Source organism: Mauremys reevesii, linkage group 20, assembly GCF_016161935.1.
Source record: "Mauremys reevesii isolate NIE-2019 linkage group 20, ASM1616193v1, whole genome shotgun sequence".
NCBI classification, from domain to species: domain Eukaryota; kingdom Metazoa; phylum Chordata; order Testudines; family Geoemydidae; genus Mauremys; species Mauremys reevesii.
Genome location: NC_052642.1, coordinates 17,575,398 through 17,589,727, shown reverse-complemented (window position 1 = coordinate 17,589,727; position 14,330 = coordinate 17,575,398). Strand labels below are relative to the sequence as shown.

The 14,330-nt window shown below is 43.1% G+C and overlaps 1 protein-coding gene across 1 annotated transcript in view; it reads left to right on the top strand.

The window, feature by feature from the left end:
- Positions 1-14,330, top strand: part of AATF (apoptosis antagonizing transcription factor) — an 83,453-nt gene that overhangs the window by 30,510 nt on the left and 38,613 nt on the right. The window contains exons 5-8 of the mRNA XM_039508493.1: positions 3,629-3,743; positions 4,092-4,296; positions 5,040-5,204; positions 6,601-6,684. Coding sequence (XP_039364427.1) covers positions 3,629-3,743; positions 4,092-4,296; positions 5,040-5,204; positions 6,601-6,684 — 569 coding nt within the window. The remainder of the gene's footprint in view (positions 1-3,628; positions 3,744-4,091; positions 4,297-5,039; positions 5,205-6,600; positions 6,685-14,330) is intronic.

Here is a 14,330-nt window from a genome sequence, read left to right as displayed (position 1 = left end):
CTGTAGTGGCCTGTTTCAGTCCAAGAACAGCATTTAAAAACAGTCGGCTGAACGAGTGGGGGCGTGGGGGTTTGCTCCCCCATTTCCTGGGTTGTGTTCATAAAACTGCTGTAGTTTACACCCTGTCTTCATTCCTGAGTTAGAATGTCCCTTTCCCAAAAGCAAACAGGACAAAGGGGTGTGTGTGTGTGTTTGTGTGCCGGAGATCTGCTAGAAAACAGTCCATTTTGGAATGAAATGCTGAAATGGATAAGGCAGTGCAGTATCGGGGTGATACTGGCTTGTGTGGCTGAGTTTATAGCACACTTCGGCACCCGCTAGTAACACACCTATCCAATAATGCCATTAAATACACAAGAATTGAAAGCATGGAAATGGTCCAGCTGTAAGAGGCTCATGATGAAGTCAGTGCCTGGAATAATTAGCCCTCCCACCTGGGTAGACACACAGTCATTGTCTGCCCTGCCCTCCCCACCCCCTTCACTCCAGATAAAATTGCTTCCCATCCTCACTTCTGTTGGGGTCCATATCTCATATCCTGAGGGAGCCTGAGCCTGTCTTTATTCCTTGCCTGCTTGCAATAGCCCTGATCCACCTCCAAAGAGTTTGAGTGCTACTCCAGCTGTAATAGACAGGATCAAAGCCGCCTGGAGGGTAGACAGCGGGTAGAAAATAAGCGGGTTCAGGACCTCTGGGGACATTTAGCTTGGTTGCAGGAAAAGATTTTGCTGCTTTAAGCTGTGCACTCAGGGCGGGGGGCGCTTGCCTCTTGCAAATGATGCCCTTGCTTTAACTACATACCACAGATGCATTTTTAAGGGCTTTTGTCTGTCTCTCTCTCTCTCTCTCTTAGAATTGTTTTGATGCTAACACACGACTGTTTTACGAGTGTGGCAACCTAATCCGTTAATAGGTTTATATAGAACAGCTGTCAAAATGTATCTATAATGAGCCATGTACTGGAGGAGGATGAGCGTAACTGCTGATCGGCAGCAAAAGTCTTCCTAGTGTCTTTTCATTGACATTACTGCTACTGAGGTCGGGCCATCATTTATCCAGGTTCTGTGGCAGCGGTAATATCGGCAATGGGAACATACAAAAGATTGAGACCCCGGCATGTCTGGGCTGATTTCCACTTCTGTTGCCTTCATGTGGCTGATGAAGATTTGCTGCTGATTTTATCCAGGGTTTTCTGTCTCCCCCCATTTAAAAAAAAAAGCCAAATTGAAATAAAATATTCCCCACCCCTTTCCTGTTGTGCTATCCAGTAAGTAAGGGAAGGATTTGGGACCAGATCCTCAGCTGCTGTCAATTGAAATAGCTCCACTGACTTTCCACCAGGTAAGGACCTAGCCCGTTGTGATTCGTAAGGGAGGAAGAATGGTCTGTGGTAAAAGATCTGAGTTCTAGTCCCAGCTCTGCCATGGACTTCCCGTGGCACTGTGAGCAACCCATGTATTCGCCGTGCCTCAGTTTCCCATTAAGTGGTGGTGTACCTGTCTCCCTTTTGTGAAGGGCTTTGTGATCCTTGGATAGGAAGTGTCTAGAAACAGGCCAAGTATTTTGTGTTTTAGATGCAGATGTGCTTGGGGCTTATCAAGGAAGATGTGGTCTCGCTCTGCCCAAAGGAATTTGCAATCTAAATGGACCAAGTCTGGACAACTAAATTCATTAGGAGCCTCAGGAGATCGCTCTCTAGTTCTCTCTGAACCTTTCTTTCCTTTAACCTTTGGTTATGAACATAACAGAGGTTGTCCCCAGGCTAATGCCAATGTAATCTGTTTTTGATCAAACCTTTAAGGGGAAACTGTCTGGATCACTTCAGATCGCATCTAGTCTCTTGCTTGCTTTTTGTCTGCAGGAAAGACTATTCTACACCTTCATAAAGCTTTTTCTTGCGAGAGACTGAACATGTTTGAGCTATGATGCCACAGCTCTGCAGACTGATGGTCAGATTGTCAGTGATTGCTTACTGTACTTGAATTTGTTAGGGACATCAAGCTGTAAAGACTTCTCAGAGTGTCGGACATCGTTGAATTGCCTGCATGTGCTTTGGGACAGCATGTGCTTTGAATATTTACAAACATACAAATAAAATTTGGCTCCACACCCAAACACAGCCCATGCTATCCACTTCCTCGTTTAAGTGACACTTGCAACAGTCTTCCTGTGGGGAAATATGAAATGTTCAGATAATGCTCAGGGTACCATTACCAAATACAAGCTTCTTGGAACAAGAAACATCCTTGTGGAGCCACAAGAGGGAAACAACTTGCTGAAGTGGTGGGGTCCAGTTCAGTGGGATGTCCCATCAGCAGAGACAGGCCTAGTTAGAATGCCAGGACCTCTGGCTTCCTGTTGGTAATAGCAGCTGTGAGCAGCCTCTAAAATAAGTGATGCTTCAGACTGTAGTTCCAGAGAGTTCCGGCAAGGCCTGGAAAGAGGCTTTTATTAACCAGGTAACAGAGAGTTTTCCTGGGAAACCTATGGGTGTTAATTTCCGACCTTTTTAGGGAGAGCTGTTGAACCGCTGTTGGACAAGTCCATCTCCCCATCACCCTGGGCTTGTGTCCGATTTTGAATGCTTGTCCCTGTAGATTGGAAGCTCCTCTCGACAGGGACTTTGTTACACAGCTACATGAAGGAATTAGCAACTGTCCAGGTCTTTGGTTGATTGATACCGAATGGGCCTGCAGGTAGTCTAGAAAACAGCTGCCTGAGGAGACTCCTTAAACTTCTGCCTTGATTCTCTTCTGGTTTAACTACACACTGTCTTTTTAAGTGAATGTAGGTTTGTGAAGGGTGCCCAGTTGGCAGGCCTGGAGACTGACGTTCTCTGCTTATAAACCGCTAGGCCCGCAGTTCTGATTCTCTGATCAAAATCCGCTCATTATTTGCCAGGTCTTTGTTTATGTTTTTCCCAGAGGTCAGATCTTGCTAGGCTTAATTTTACTTACATTCCAACTTTTTTCTGCCTCCCGCCTGGTGAGCACAGTAGTGCGGAAACCTGCAGTAGTCACAGCTCTGCAGGAGTTCATTTTCTTTCGCTCTCGCTCTCTCTCACACACACTCACACTCACACACACACACTCTCCCTACTTGCAAGTGTAGATAGGATACATACATATAGTTATTCTCTCGCTGGAATTGCTTCAAATTCTCACACCAAAGCCGGTGCCTGCTGCAAAAAGTAACATAGGAGGGCAATGAATTAGTCAGCAAAAGGGGCTGTTGTCATATCCTTGTGCCATCAGATACCTAAGCCCACAGTCCTTGCTACTTCACTATGCTAATCTTTTAGGATTCTGAGCCCAACTTGTGTGTCTCAGTTAAATAGACCGATCAATGTGTAACCGCTCAGCAGTTTAGAAAATACCCCTCGCTCCCTTCTTTTCTAGGTATATCCTTCTGTGCAGTTATTTTGGCAGTAACAAAAGAATGAGTTATACATATTGAACAACATTTTTAACTGGGCTGGTGAAAACAGTTGCCTCTGAGACTTAACAAGACCTGCACTATCTGTGGCAGGAATGTAGGTTTAATACAAGAAGCCAGAAGCTGTCACGATGAGGCTTCACCAGAAGCTGGGATCAACCTGCAATTGTCACTGGCGTCTCTTCTTCTGCAGGTTATAAAGCCTTGAAGGCGTTGCTGAGAGCGTTAGTGGACCTCCAGGATGAGCTGCTGTATCAATATCCAGGCACGAGGCATCTGGTAGATGGGAAGCAATCAAAAATGAAGAGGTAAATACAGAACAAGACTGGGTCTGGGCCTTGCTAAAGCCCATCTGGTAGTTAACTTTTTCAATAGGAAAACATAAAAGGTTTGCCCTTTGCCATCTCAGCTCTGCTCCCCCAGCTCCTACTGTGTGGGTAATGGACACAGCGGACAAATGGCATTTGAACTTCTCCTGTTTTCACCAGGAGCTTGTGTTTTGTAATTTCTTTTGGTGGCGGGAGGGAGGGTTCAGCGACTTGACTTCTAAATAACTAACAAAAGATGGCAAGATGATCAGCAGAGGAGTTGCTGTTAAAGAGAGTTTCCAAATCGTTTCCTCAAAGTGTTTCTATTGTTTTTTTTTTAATTTCTAGTGATGAGGAGATCCCCAGTGGTAGTGATGAAGAGATGGGAGGTGAGGATCAGATGAGGCGGAAAGGCCCCCCTAAACGGAAACTGGAGGTGGAAGACTATCCAGAATTCATGGCTAAGCGATTTGCTGACTTCAGAACATATCGGAACAACACCTTGCAGAAGTGGCATGACAAGACCAAACTAGCTTCTGGCAAATTGGGGAAGGCAAGTGTGTGTGTGTGTGAGAGAGCGAGAAATTTACCAGAGACATTGGGACAGCAGCCGAAGTGTTTCATGCCATTCATACATGGGAACATTCCTTGTTCCATCTAGAGTTACAATAGTAAGAATTAAAACACACACGCCCATGACAAACAAAAATCCCTGAGGCTTTTGGAAGGGATATAAGGCCCCATGCTTCAAGGGTGTAAGCCCGGCTCTAACTTGGCAGGATCAGGAGGAAATTTTCCCCATGGGCAGATGACTTCAGAGCTGCCTCCTACCGTGTTTCTCACACCATCCTCTGAAGCAGCTGGTATCAGTCCGCTGTGAGTTGGAGACGAGATACTGTTTATGGTCTGTATATTTCCCTATTTACTTCATGATTTATTGTAAATACACAGACCTGAACACTTTAATTCAGCTGGCAATTCATTTTGTCCTAAGAGATCCAGGGCCCACCATTTAGGGGTTAATATTAATCATTGAGAAGTTTGTCTGAGCTAGAACGGTGAGGCCTGTCTATTAAGCCAGGCTTTCAGCTTGCTTCAGGGCAGTATCTTTTTGTTGGTTTATTTTTTGTTGGGTTTTATATATATATTAAAAAAACAACAACAACAAAAATCCAAACTAAAACTCCTCCAGTAGGAACATTGTCTGCTTATCCACTGACACGGAAAGATAAAGGAACATTGCTGCCTTGAGCAGCAGCTTTCTGCATTATCTGACACTAGTTAATGTTGTTGCAGGGTTTCAGTGCCTTTGAGCGTTCAATCTTGACTCAGATTGATCAGATTATGATGGACAAAGAGAGATTACTACGGCGGACACAGACTAAGCGATCTGTGTATAGGGTACTTGGAAAGCTGGAGCAGGAATCTCAGCCCGTCCCCGAATCATTGCCCGGATGTTCGGTAAGAGTTTTTTGTTTCCAATGGAAGTGATGAAATTCTCTGCAAATGAATTAAACGGATCCTTTAACAAGTAATGTTCTTGTTGGTGTAACGGGTGATGAAGTAACGCTATTTGTAATTTAATGGATTAAAAGATGATTGAGGTGCTTTTTGTATTTCACAATGTTTGTATTGGTTCCCAGGGCTGGTTTGAGGCTGATTCGCCCGATTCCCTGGAATTCGGCCCCGCACCTAAGAGGGCCCCGCGCCTTAGGCTCTCTTTTTAAAATTTTTTTTTACTTAACCGGCGGCGGTCCAGGGCTTCGGCGGCATTTTGGTGGCGGGGGGGTCTGCTATGGGGGTCTTTGGCAGCATTTCGGCAGCGGGGGGGGGGTCCTTTGGTGCTATGCAAGACCCGGAGCAGACCCCCCGCTGCCAGGTATTCAAATTGGGCCCCGCCCTTCATAAAGGCCCCACCCTGTTGGTTCCTATGCTTATTCCTGATAGGCAGAGCAAGACTCCAGGTTGGACCATACCAGCACTTTCCCTTGGTCCTGCAATAGGAGTCAGTTCTGTCACATAGCCTGTATTCTGCTTCGTAAAGAAGCAGCTGCAAAATTTGGTCCTAATAATGGGGTTTAAAGCTCTTGACCAGGAAGTTGGTACCAAGAATCACACTGCATTTCACCTGCAAAATATTCTACATCAATTTAGTATTTAAGGAATAGTAAACACTCAGCTGTAAAAATTAATGTAGAATTATTGCACTTGCAAAAATATTTTTTCCACTACATTTTAAATAAAGGCCTATATATGTACTGAGGCACAACTACATTTAAGTACAGCAATGTGTTGGTGATATCATATGCAGGTTGTGCTTGTTTCCTAGGGAATCATAAAACCAGTTCTGTGTTGGCAGTCTTTCTCCATTTCCTTCCCATGTATTAGAAGTCCTTTAATCCTAGCCTTATAAATAATGAAATGCTTAAAAACTTCCTGCAATGGAAGGTATTCACCATTCCACCATGCTTTTAAATGTTTGTAAGCTTTACATGGTGTCATTGAGGTTGGAGATGGAAAAGGCCCATTGAGTCCTTTCATCCAAACCGTTATCAATCCGCCATAGCTCCCTGCTTTATGCTTACTCATTGTTTTGTCATGTTGAATTAAAAATGGGGCTTCTACCACTTCTCCATGGAGTCCTTTCTACAGCCTAGTTCCTCTAGATCTTGTTCTAATGGATCCCAAGGCTGTACATATTGAAGAACATAAGGTGCTGAAAATATGAATTAGGGAGGTTCACTGCCCAAATCCACCAAAGATGTGTTAGACTTGTTTTAAGATATGATACCATGCCTGGGTGCTACCCGAAGCATAGGCACATGTGGGCTTATAAACATTCTCTCTGCTGTTCTAGGAGGTCGTCCCGCAAGCCAAATCCAACACGCACCTAAAAGACCTGGATGAGGAGATCTTTGATGATGATGACTTTTACCACCAGGTGGGTCTCTGGAAAGCTTTTCTGTGTCTCATGGCTCAAGTTGGCTTTTGGTATTTCTGAAGTTAATGCAGTAAATTCTCAGCAGTAAGTTCTTCTGCCCAAAGATTCCTCTTAGAGAAACACCATGTTAGTTGCTTGACTGGACATCTGTAATCTCTACTTATTATCCTTATTTCATGATGTCCAAAGGTTTTAACTCTGAAATCGCTATGCAAGACTTTATCGGTCAATCCTTCAGCCTTGCCTCATGGGGAGGGGTCTTATGGACTTCATTGAAACTACTCTACCCATGTGGATCATGCTTGCTGAATCAGACCAGTCTCTGTAGTTCTCATTGGTGATTATTGGTGTACAAAGAGGAAATCACAGAAGTTTCTACAGCTGAATATTTTAAAGAAAAAACAAGTGCTTATGTGGGTGGGAAAGCCGCATCACAAATACAATTTTTGAAGTTGCTCAGTGGCACATTAGTTACCCTCATCCAAACACAAAACCGGTCTAATCGGCATGAAGAGTGAAAGTGCTGCTGGGCTCCCAAAGCTCTTCCCATACTGAGGCAGGGAGACTAGACACGCTACTCTGGAGGCTGCAGACTGGGGTGATCATTGTGTTTGTAATTCAGTTAGCAAATGATAATGTCAGCCACATAAAATGCATACTGGAAATTACAGAGCTTTGAAGTGATTTGCTAAATTAAGTCCTGGACCAGTGCCCAAAAAAATATTGCTGGTCCAAGGATCCAGAGATGGTTTTAACATCAGGACTAAACAAATGCTGTTATATTATTAGAAACCTGGAAATCTAACTAGAGAAGCTCATTGGATCAGCAGGTAAAATCATATGACAGTTGGAATATGGAGAAGGGAGGTGGAATTATGTGGTTTTTAGGTCCTGATAACTAATTCAACCGGACTAGCAGACTTTTCCAATACACGTCCCAGGCTACCAAACAGAATGAAAACATTTGCAAAGTAGGTAATTATTGTCTATATTTCACAGATTGGAAGAGCGCTGAGAAATTTTAAGGGGGTGATTTTTTCAGGAGTCCTCAGCTTTGTTCTAATTCTGTTGCTATTGCCGTCAAGGGAAGTTTTATTATTGACTTTTATGGGAGCTGAGTTAGGACAAGGCTAAAGAACCTGTTCAAGGTGACACAGGATGCAGGTGGCAGAGCAGGGAATGGAACCTGTATCACTTGATTCCCAGGACTGTGTGTTACGATACGAGCCTCCTTCCTAGCCCTGGGGTGAGTTGAACAGCGTTTCCATGGCAGGGAGGGACTCAGCACCTCCTGCATTGGAGATTGGATCCCTCTGCACACTCTTTCCAATGCAGAAGGAGGCTGTTGAGCAGCAATGATTGGAGGGCCAGATCTGTGATGTTAGTGCTGAATATTGGTGTGAGAGAATTCTGAGATGCAGACAAATCTGCTCCCATCTTCAGGAGTCCAAGTTTGCAACAAGAGCATATTGCAGATTAAATCAGCACAATAAAATACCGAAATGAACAGCGAGAAATAGCCCCCACTGGCAAACCTTAGGCCTGTACTGTGGGGGTTTTCTTGGCCCTGAAATGTTAAGTTTTTAAAGAAAAATTGCAGTAGTTGAATGGCCCTTCCTCCTTACTAATAATTTTAACTTCGATACATTCTGATTTCAGAATTATGACTAGTCACATTTTAGCTTTTCCCCTCACTGGTTAATTGGGGTGCTGGGGTTAATCTAAATTAAAACTTAAACTAATAGAGGTCATTGAGGGAAGAGGAACACCTGAGTAAAACAAATGGGGCTGCCAGGCACAACTGTATCTTGGCCATTTCCCAAGAGGGAAGTGGCAGCAAATTGGAGTTGTTTCAGCGTTCTGTAGAGGTGAATGATGGGTGACACTCGTTTAATGTACGGCATCTCCGGAAACGTTCCAGATTGCATTACTTGCTGTACCAACTGCTGCCGCCCGCACACAGCGAATAGGAACGGGGACCGATCGACAACATCTGGCAGCACAGCAAGGAATGGGTGCAACTCTTGAAACCCCATAGACTCTAAATATGGTGCTTAGGACTGTGGAGGCTTTAATCACTTACCACTCTTTGGCAGCAGGCTACGACAGCTTATCCTAGCCTCGTACATCACGCACAGACATCTGCTGAGCCGCGAGGCAGCGACACATTCATTTTCCTTTCTTGCTTCTTTTTTTTTCCTTTCTCCCTTTCTCCCCTTCTCCCTCCCTCCCTTCCACCCTTCTCCTCTCCTCTCCTCCCCAATATGCTTATTGGGAGAGATGATCTGTAAAGATTACCGCTTCATTGTGTGCAAGTAATTGTGGGGATGCCAGCCCCTTGACAGACACAGCGTAGCACCTGTTCCGCTGACCTGGTTAATTTCTTCTGTTGAGTGGGATTTGGCAGAGATTGGAGCTGAAGCCAATTCAGTGATAAGGCTAAAGAAAATGGCTGTATGTTTTCTGTCACCTCCCAATTAAATTGGTTTCATAAAGTGCTTTCCTTTATTTGTCAGGGTAGTGAGCTGGAGCTGAATGTTGCATTCAGAAGGGGTAGAATGTATTACAATAGACCTGTGACAATACAATGAATGTGGTTTCTTTCCAGTGGGTCATACGTAAGCGCATGTGTGCGTGTAAATAAAATATAAAAAAGGACCTGATGTTTCAGAAGTAATGAGCACCCACAACTCTAATTGATTATTGTGGTAGCTCAGCACCTCTAAAAGTCTGACCTTGTGCATTTCAGTGTTTTTTAATTATTTAAATTTACAACTAAGCTATTAGGACTCCCTATTTTTTAAATGCCATTTTATTATAATATTGCATTTTAGTTACCTATTATGTTTGTTAAGGGTCAAGTACAAGTTCAAGTGGAAGTTATTTCCCCCGCTCTTCAGTCATAAGGAGGACTCACAAGGACTCATAGGCTCACAAGTCAGTGACTAAAGCAGAGTTGAGACAGTATAAATATACATCTGTATTGCTATAGGTTACAGTCCTGGAATCTTAAGATTCCACATCTCCTGTGTCTTTTACAAGCCCTCAGTGGCATTCAGTGGAATTCACCTTGCAGGGCAGGTGGTTTATTATTCAGGACTCAACAATTTGTGTTTCATCCGTTCATCCCGCTTCCTCCATGTTTGCTCTGTTGTTTTGCGGGCAGACAAGCCTTTCGCTGTCTCATAATGATTTTTATGCTGGTGACCCACATGGAGTTGTAATGTACAGCTGTGAGAGAGACGTGGGACCGAACTCCTTTATTTAGGCTACGCCAGATGAGAATAATTAAGCAGCTTAAAAAAGATCCTGATTACTTAGAGCAAGGGATGTTGAACCGCATTTCACCTACAGTTTTAAGGCAAAAAACTACTTTTTTTGGTTTTTTTTTAAAAAAAGCCATGTTTATGTAGAATCCCTTAGAGATATTGCAGCATTAAGACTTAAAAATCCAGCCTGGTACCAGAGAGCTGCTAGTCTCACATGCTACAGTGGAGATTTTATTATTAGGATGAAATACTCCCCTAGAAGAGGAGAGAGCTGAAATTGGTTTATCTCTAACAGGAATTGGGTTAATGTTCATATGCTAAGTGTTCCACTGGTAGCAACTCTGCTCAGAACAAATGTTCATCACTGATGGCACCAGGTATGCCTAGGGAAAATTAAGAATATACATAGCTTTTATTCCCACCCTCCCTCCAGCTTCAGTTAAACAGTTTGGCACTGCCTCTCATAAGCTAAGTATGGTCACGAGTTGGATGGGAGACTCCAAGGAAAACCTAATGTCTTCAGCCAGTGGTGGTGGCAGGTCATTAGATGGGACTATCCCTGTTAGTTAGTACTGTTTCAGGGGCACTTGTCCTAAACTGTTAAACATCTGCTGTGTTCCACCCTAGAGATGGATGCATTTCATCGGTTGGCATATGGGCCCAGCTGCTGAACGGTATTTAGGTATCTAACCCCCAAGTTAGGTGCCTAAATATCTTTGAGGATTTGGGCCATGGATCTTTACTCATAGTTAGTTTGTAAAGTGCTTTGAGATCATCAAAGGGTTTTTTTATTTTCTCCGCAGAAAGCTTTGCATCTGTGTGTGTTAACTACCTTCCTAGTAGTATTGTCCTAGCGTACTTGTTTACATGATCCAGTGTAACAGATGCTCAATGTATATATTTTAACAATGCATATAAAAATAAGTTAAGTGTTTATCTCACTAAACCTCCTGTTCATGTCTAGTTTTTACCCAAAAGAACCACTTAATCTGAGTTTGTGACAAATCAGCTTCCAGATCTCAAATGCTCATTAGGATGTTTCTGGCTCAGTTTACTTTCCTTCTGGGTTGTAGAGCGATTTAAATCGTAACAGTTTGGCTTTTTAAAAAAACTTAGTTTGACGGCATAAATTTATCCTCTGGTTCCAACTAAGGGTATGTTTAAAACTGTTCCTGGTCACATACTGTGTTTATTTTTGTCTCACAGGTATTTGTTAATGCCATAAACAAGTAATTACTAATCCAGTGAACTATTAAAAGTCAATAATGGTGAAGAATAGAGAGAAGGCTAGTTTTCTGACAAGCTGGTTTACCTTAATTAAACTGTTGAGTGATTAATATGGACAGCTGATCTTGTGGCTTTAATTAGATGCATTTAGAGTTTTGTGTGAATAAGAGATGTCTCGAACCATCCCATAGGTTAATGGCAATACAATACTCTTATCATAGGCATGTATCTTTCAAATGGCTCAGTAGATGGTTAATAACACGTTTTAAAGCTTGATTTGAAACTTCTCCTAATGGGTTATTAGAAAACGGAAGCCCAGCATCGTTAGCCTTTTTTCCATATAAAATTGAATTTCCATCGAATATTTTAAAAAAATATAGTCAAGTGGTTTAGTCCTACAGTTTAGGTTTTTGCATTACAAAATAGGTTACAGAAAACCCACTGCAAACAGTTCCATCCGGGGCGGCTCTATGTCTTTTGCCGCCCCAAGCGCGGCAGTCAGGCGGCCTTCGGCGGTGCACCTCTTGGCGGTCTGCTGGTCACGCGGGTTCGGCAGTGTTTCTGCAGGTGATCTGCCAGTCCTGCGCCTTCGGCACCCGCCGCCAAATTGCCGCCGAAGCCGCAGGACTGGCGGACCTCCCGCAGGCATGCTGCCGAAGGCTGCCTGACTGCCGCCCTCACAGCGACCGGCATGCTGTGCCCCCCGTGGCTTGCCACCACAGGCACGCACTTGCGCTGGTGCCTGGAGCCGCCCCTGAGTTCCATGGTGATTTAAAAAAATAATAATAGTTATCAATGGGTCTAACATTTTCCCATCACTGTTAGAAACTCAAAGAGCATTGTGCTAGTGCATGGGAGCTTAAAAGAGGAGCAGTCCAGTTTTTCTGTCCAAGTAGAGTGAAGTGCAAAAAGTAAACTAAAAGAACCTTAAAATAGATGTTAATCTTCCACCATTTATGCAGTTTTTAATAATTGTGGATGGTATTAGTAGCACAGATAAAGGAAAAAATAAATAAGATATTCATCTCTATAATGTCCCTCCAAAGAATGAAGGAAAAAAATCTAGATTAGGAAATATTCAGATCAGATGCTGTAATTTATCATACGTTTGTCAATGTTCAGTTCAGAGCAGGAGTTAAACCCCTTTCCTGGATGTTATTCCATCTTTTTTCTGATGTAATCTTAGCAGGCATGAGGATGAGCTGTGCATGTCAGTATTATTACTTCTTAAGTTGGAAGAGAAACTGAACAGGACTTTCCCTTTTCTACCTGATTTGATACAAAACAAAACACAAAAAGCTTTTCCAGTGTATTGTGGCGGTATTGTGGCTCTGTGGGATAGGGAGAAAAGAAGTTCTTGAACTGTTGGAAGGATTTTGTGTTAAGACAAAAGTGATACACAGAGAGTGGAACTCTAAAATGATTGGTTAAAACTGCTTAATCTCCACTAACAAATACATGGGCAGCTGGTTAAATTTAAATGAGATCGAGTCCTTCTGGAAAAGTCTAACAACGTTTTTGATTAAAGGTGGGTCTTTGCTGCCAAGTCCCATGGTAGAGTTTCTCATGGTTTGGGTACGTACAGCTTGTTGGAGTTGTTTCTGATTTCTGTGTATTTGAACAAAAAATCTCCGTTCTTACCTTTGCACTAAGAACAGTGAACATGGTGTGAAATGCTGCTGCTTATATTGTCCTGTGTAGTTAACCGTTATATTAGTTGAGTGTTAACTGGCTGGCAGACCTCCTGTTTGATATTACTAGTTCATGGAACTTATCCTGACTAAAGTGACTTTCACCTAAGTAACCAGTACAGTAACCACACTGAAATACCATGCTGCACCTCTACATATACACGGCTCATTGAATTGAAAGGTGATGATACAACAACTTACACACACACACCAGCCGGCTTTGATGTAGAGCAGTCTGAAGCCCGGGTTATTTTATAACAAGCATGGCAGCTGTGCCTTTGCTAATTTTACAAAGGATTTCAATTGCAATGGAGACAAAATAACTATTTTTTTTAAATCCCAATTATGTTTCAAATGATAACAAGCTACATAAACTAAACTGGTTCCTATTGGATAAAATATGGCAGCACCTTCTTTTAGCTACCTGGTCTGTTTAATCATTAAACATCAGGTAAGACATAGGTGGATTTAAAAAAAAAAATCCTTATTACAGTCACACTTAAATATAGTAGCATAATGCTCAAAAGTGACTATAAAGGGCAACATTAGAAAGAAAGCTAGTTTTGATAGACAGTCATATGTTCTATGTGCAGGAGAGCCCAGTCATGAGCTACAGTTGTCCTTGAATAAACTCCTAATGGCGTTTTCTAACTCCCTGTGATTCTGGCAGAGTGTCTTTTTTGAGTAACCAGGATAACGTTTTTCTCCATTGTGTTTTAAGGGTGACTTTTTCGAAAGCTCTCGGTGGTGGCCCAACTGCTCTCACTGAAGCCAGTGGAAATGTTAACATTGACTTGGGTGAGAAACGAGCAAGGCTAACACTGGCTGCTTTTGAAAATCTCACCTTAATTTTTGTTTTTCCTGTGCATATCTCGATTATCTATTCTGTTAGCAATTGTGGATTTCAGGATCTCTTATATTCTGATACATTTTCAGATTTGTGGAAGCATGGTCAAGAATTCTGGGTTCTGTTCCAGGCTCTACCTCCAACTCTTGAGATCAACTTTAGCAAATCACATGACCTCTCTGTGCCTGTATTTACCCATAGGGCACATAATGGCTCATGGGGAGGGGAGGGAGGTGTTACTAATTTTAATTAAGGCTGTCAGCTGCTTTGTGGTGTGCTTGGATGAAAAGCACTATCTTAACGTGAAGTTTTGCTGAGGGCATGTCTGCACTACAGCTCTAAGTTGATCTGTGTGGGGCCCTGAGAACCAGGGCTCTTGAGCTCTGCACAGCTCCCCGCCCAGACCCTAGCCGCCCCCGGGCTCTGAAGCGGATGTAGGGGGGTGCAGCTGCTTGAGATTCTTGGCTTCTGGAGTGGGGAGCCGGGGGCAGCTGGGCCCTAGCTGCCCAGCTTTCTTGTCAATTTCAGGGCCTCAGCATGGAGCTGTGAAATTGACAACATGGAGCTGTGAAATTCACAAGACAGCTAACGGCAGTGGTAAGCATCTCCCTA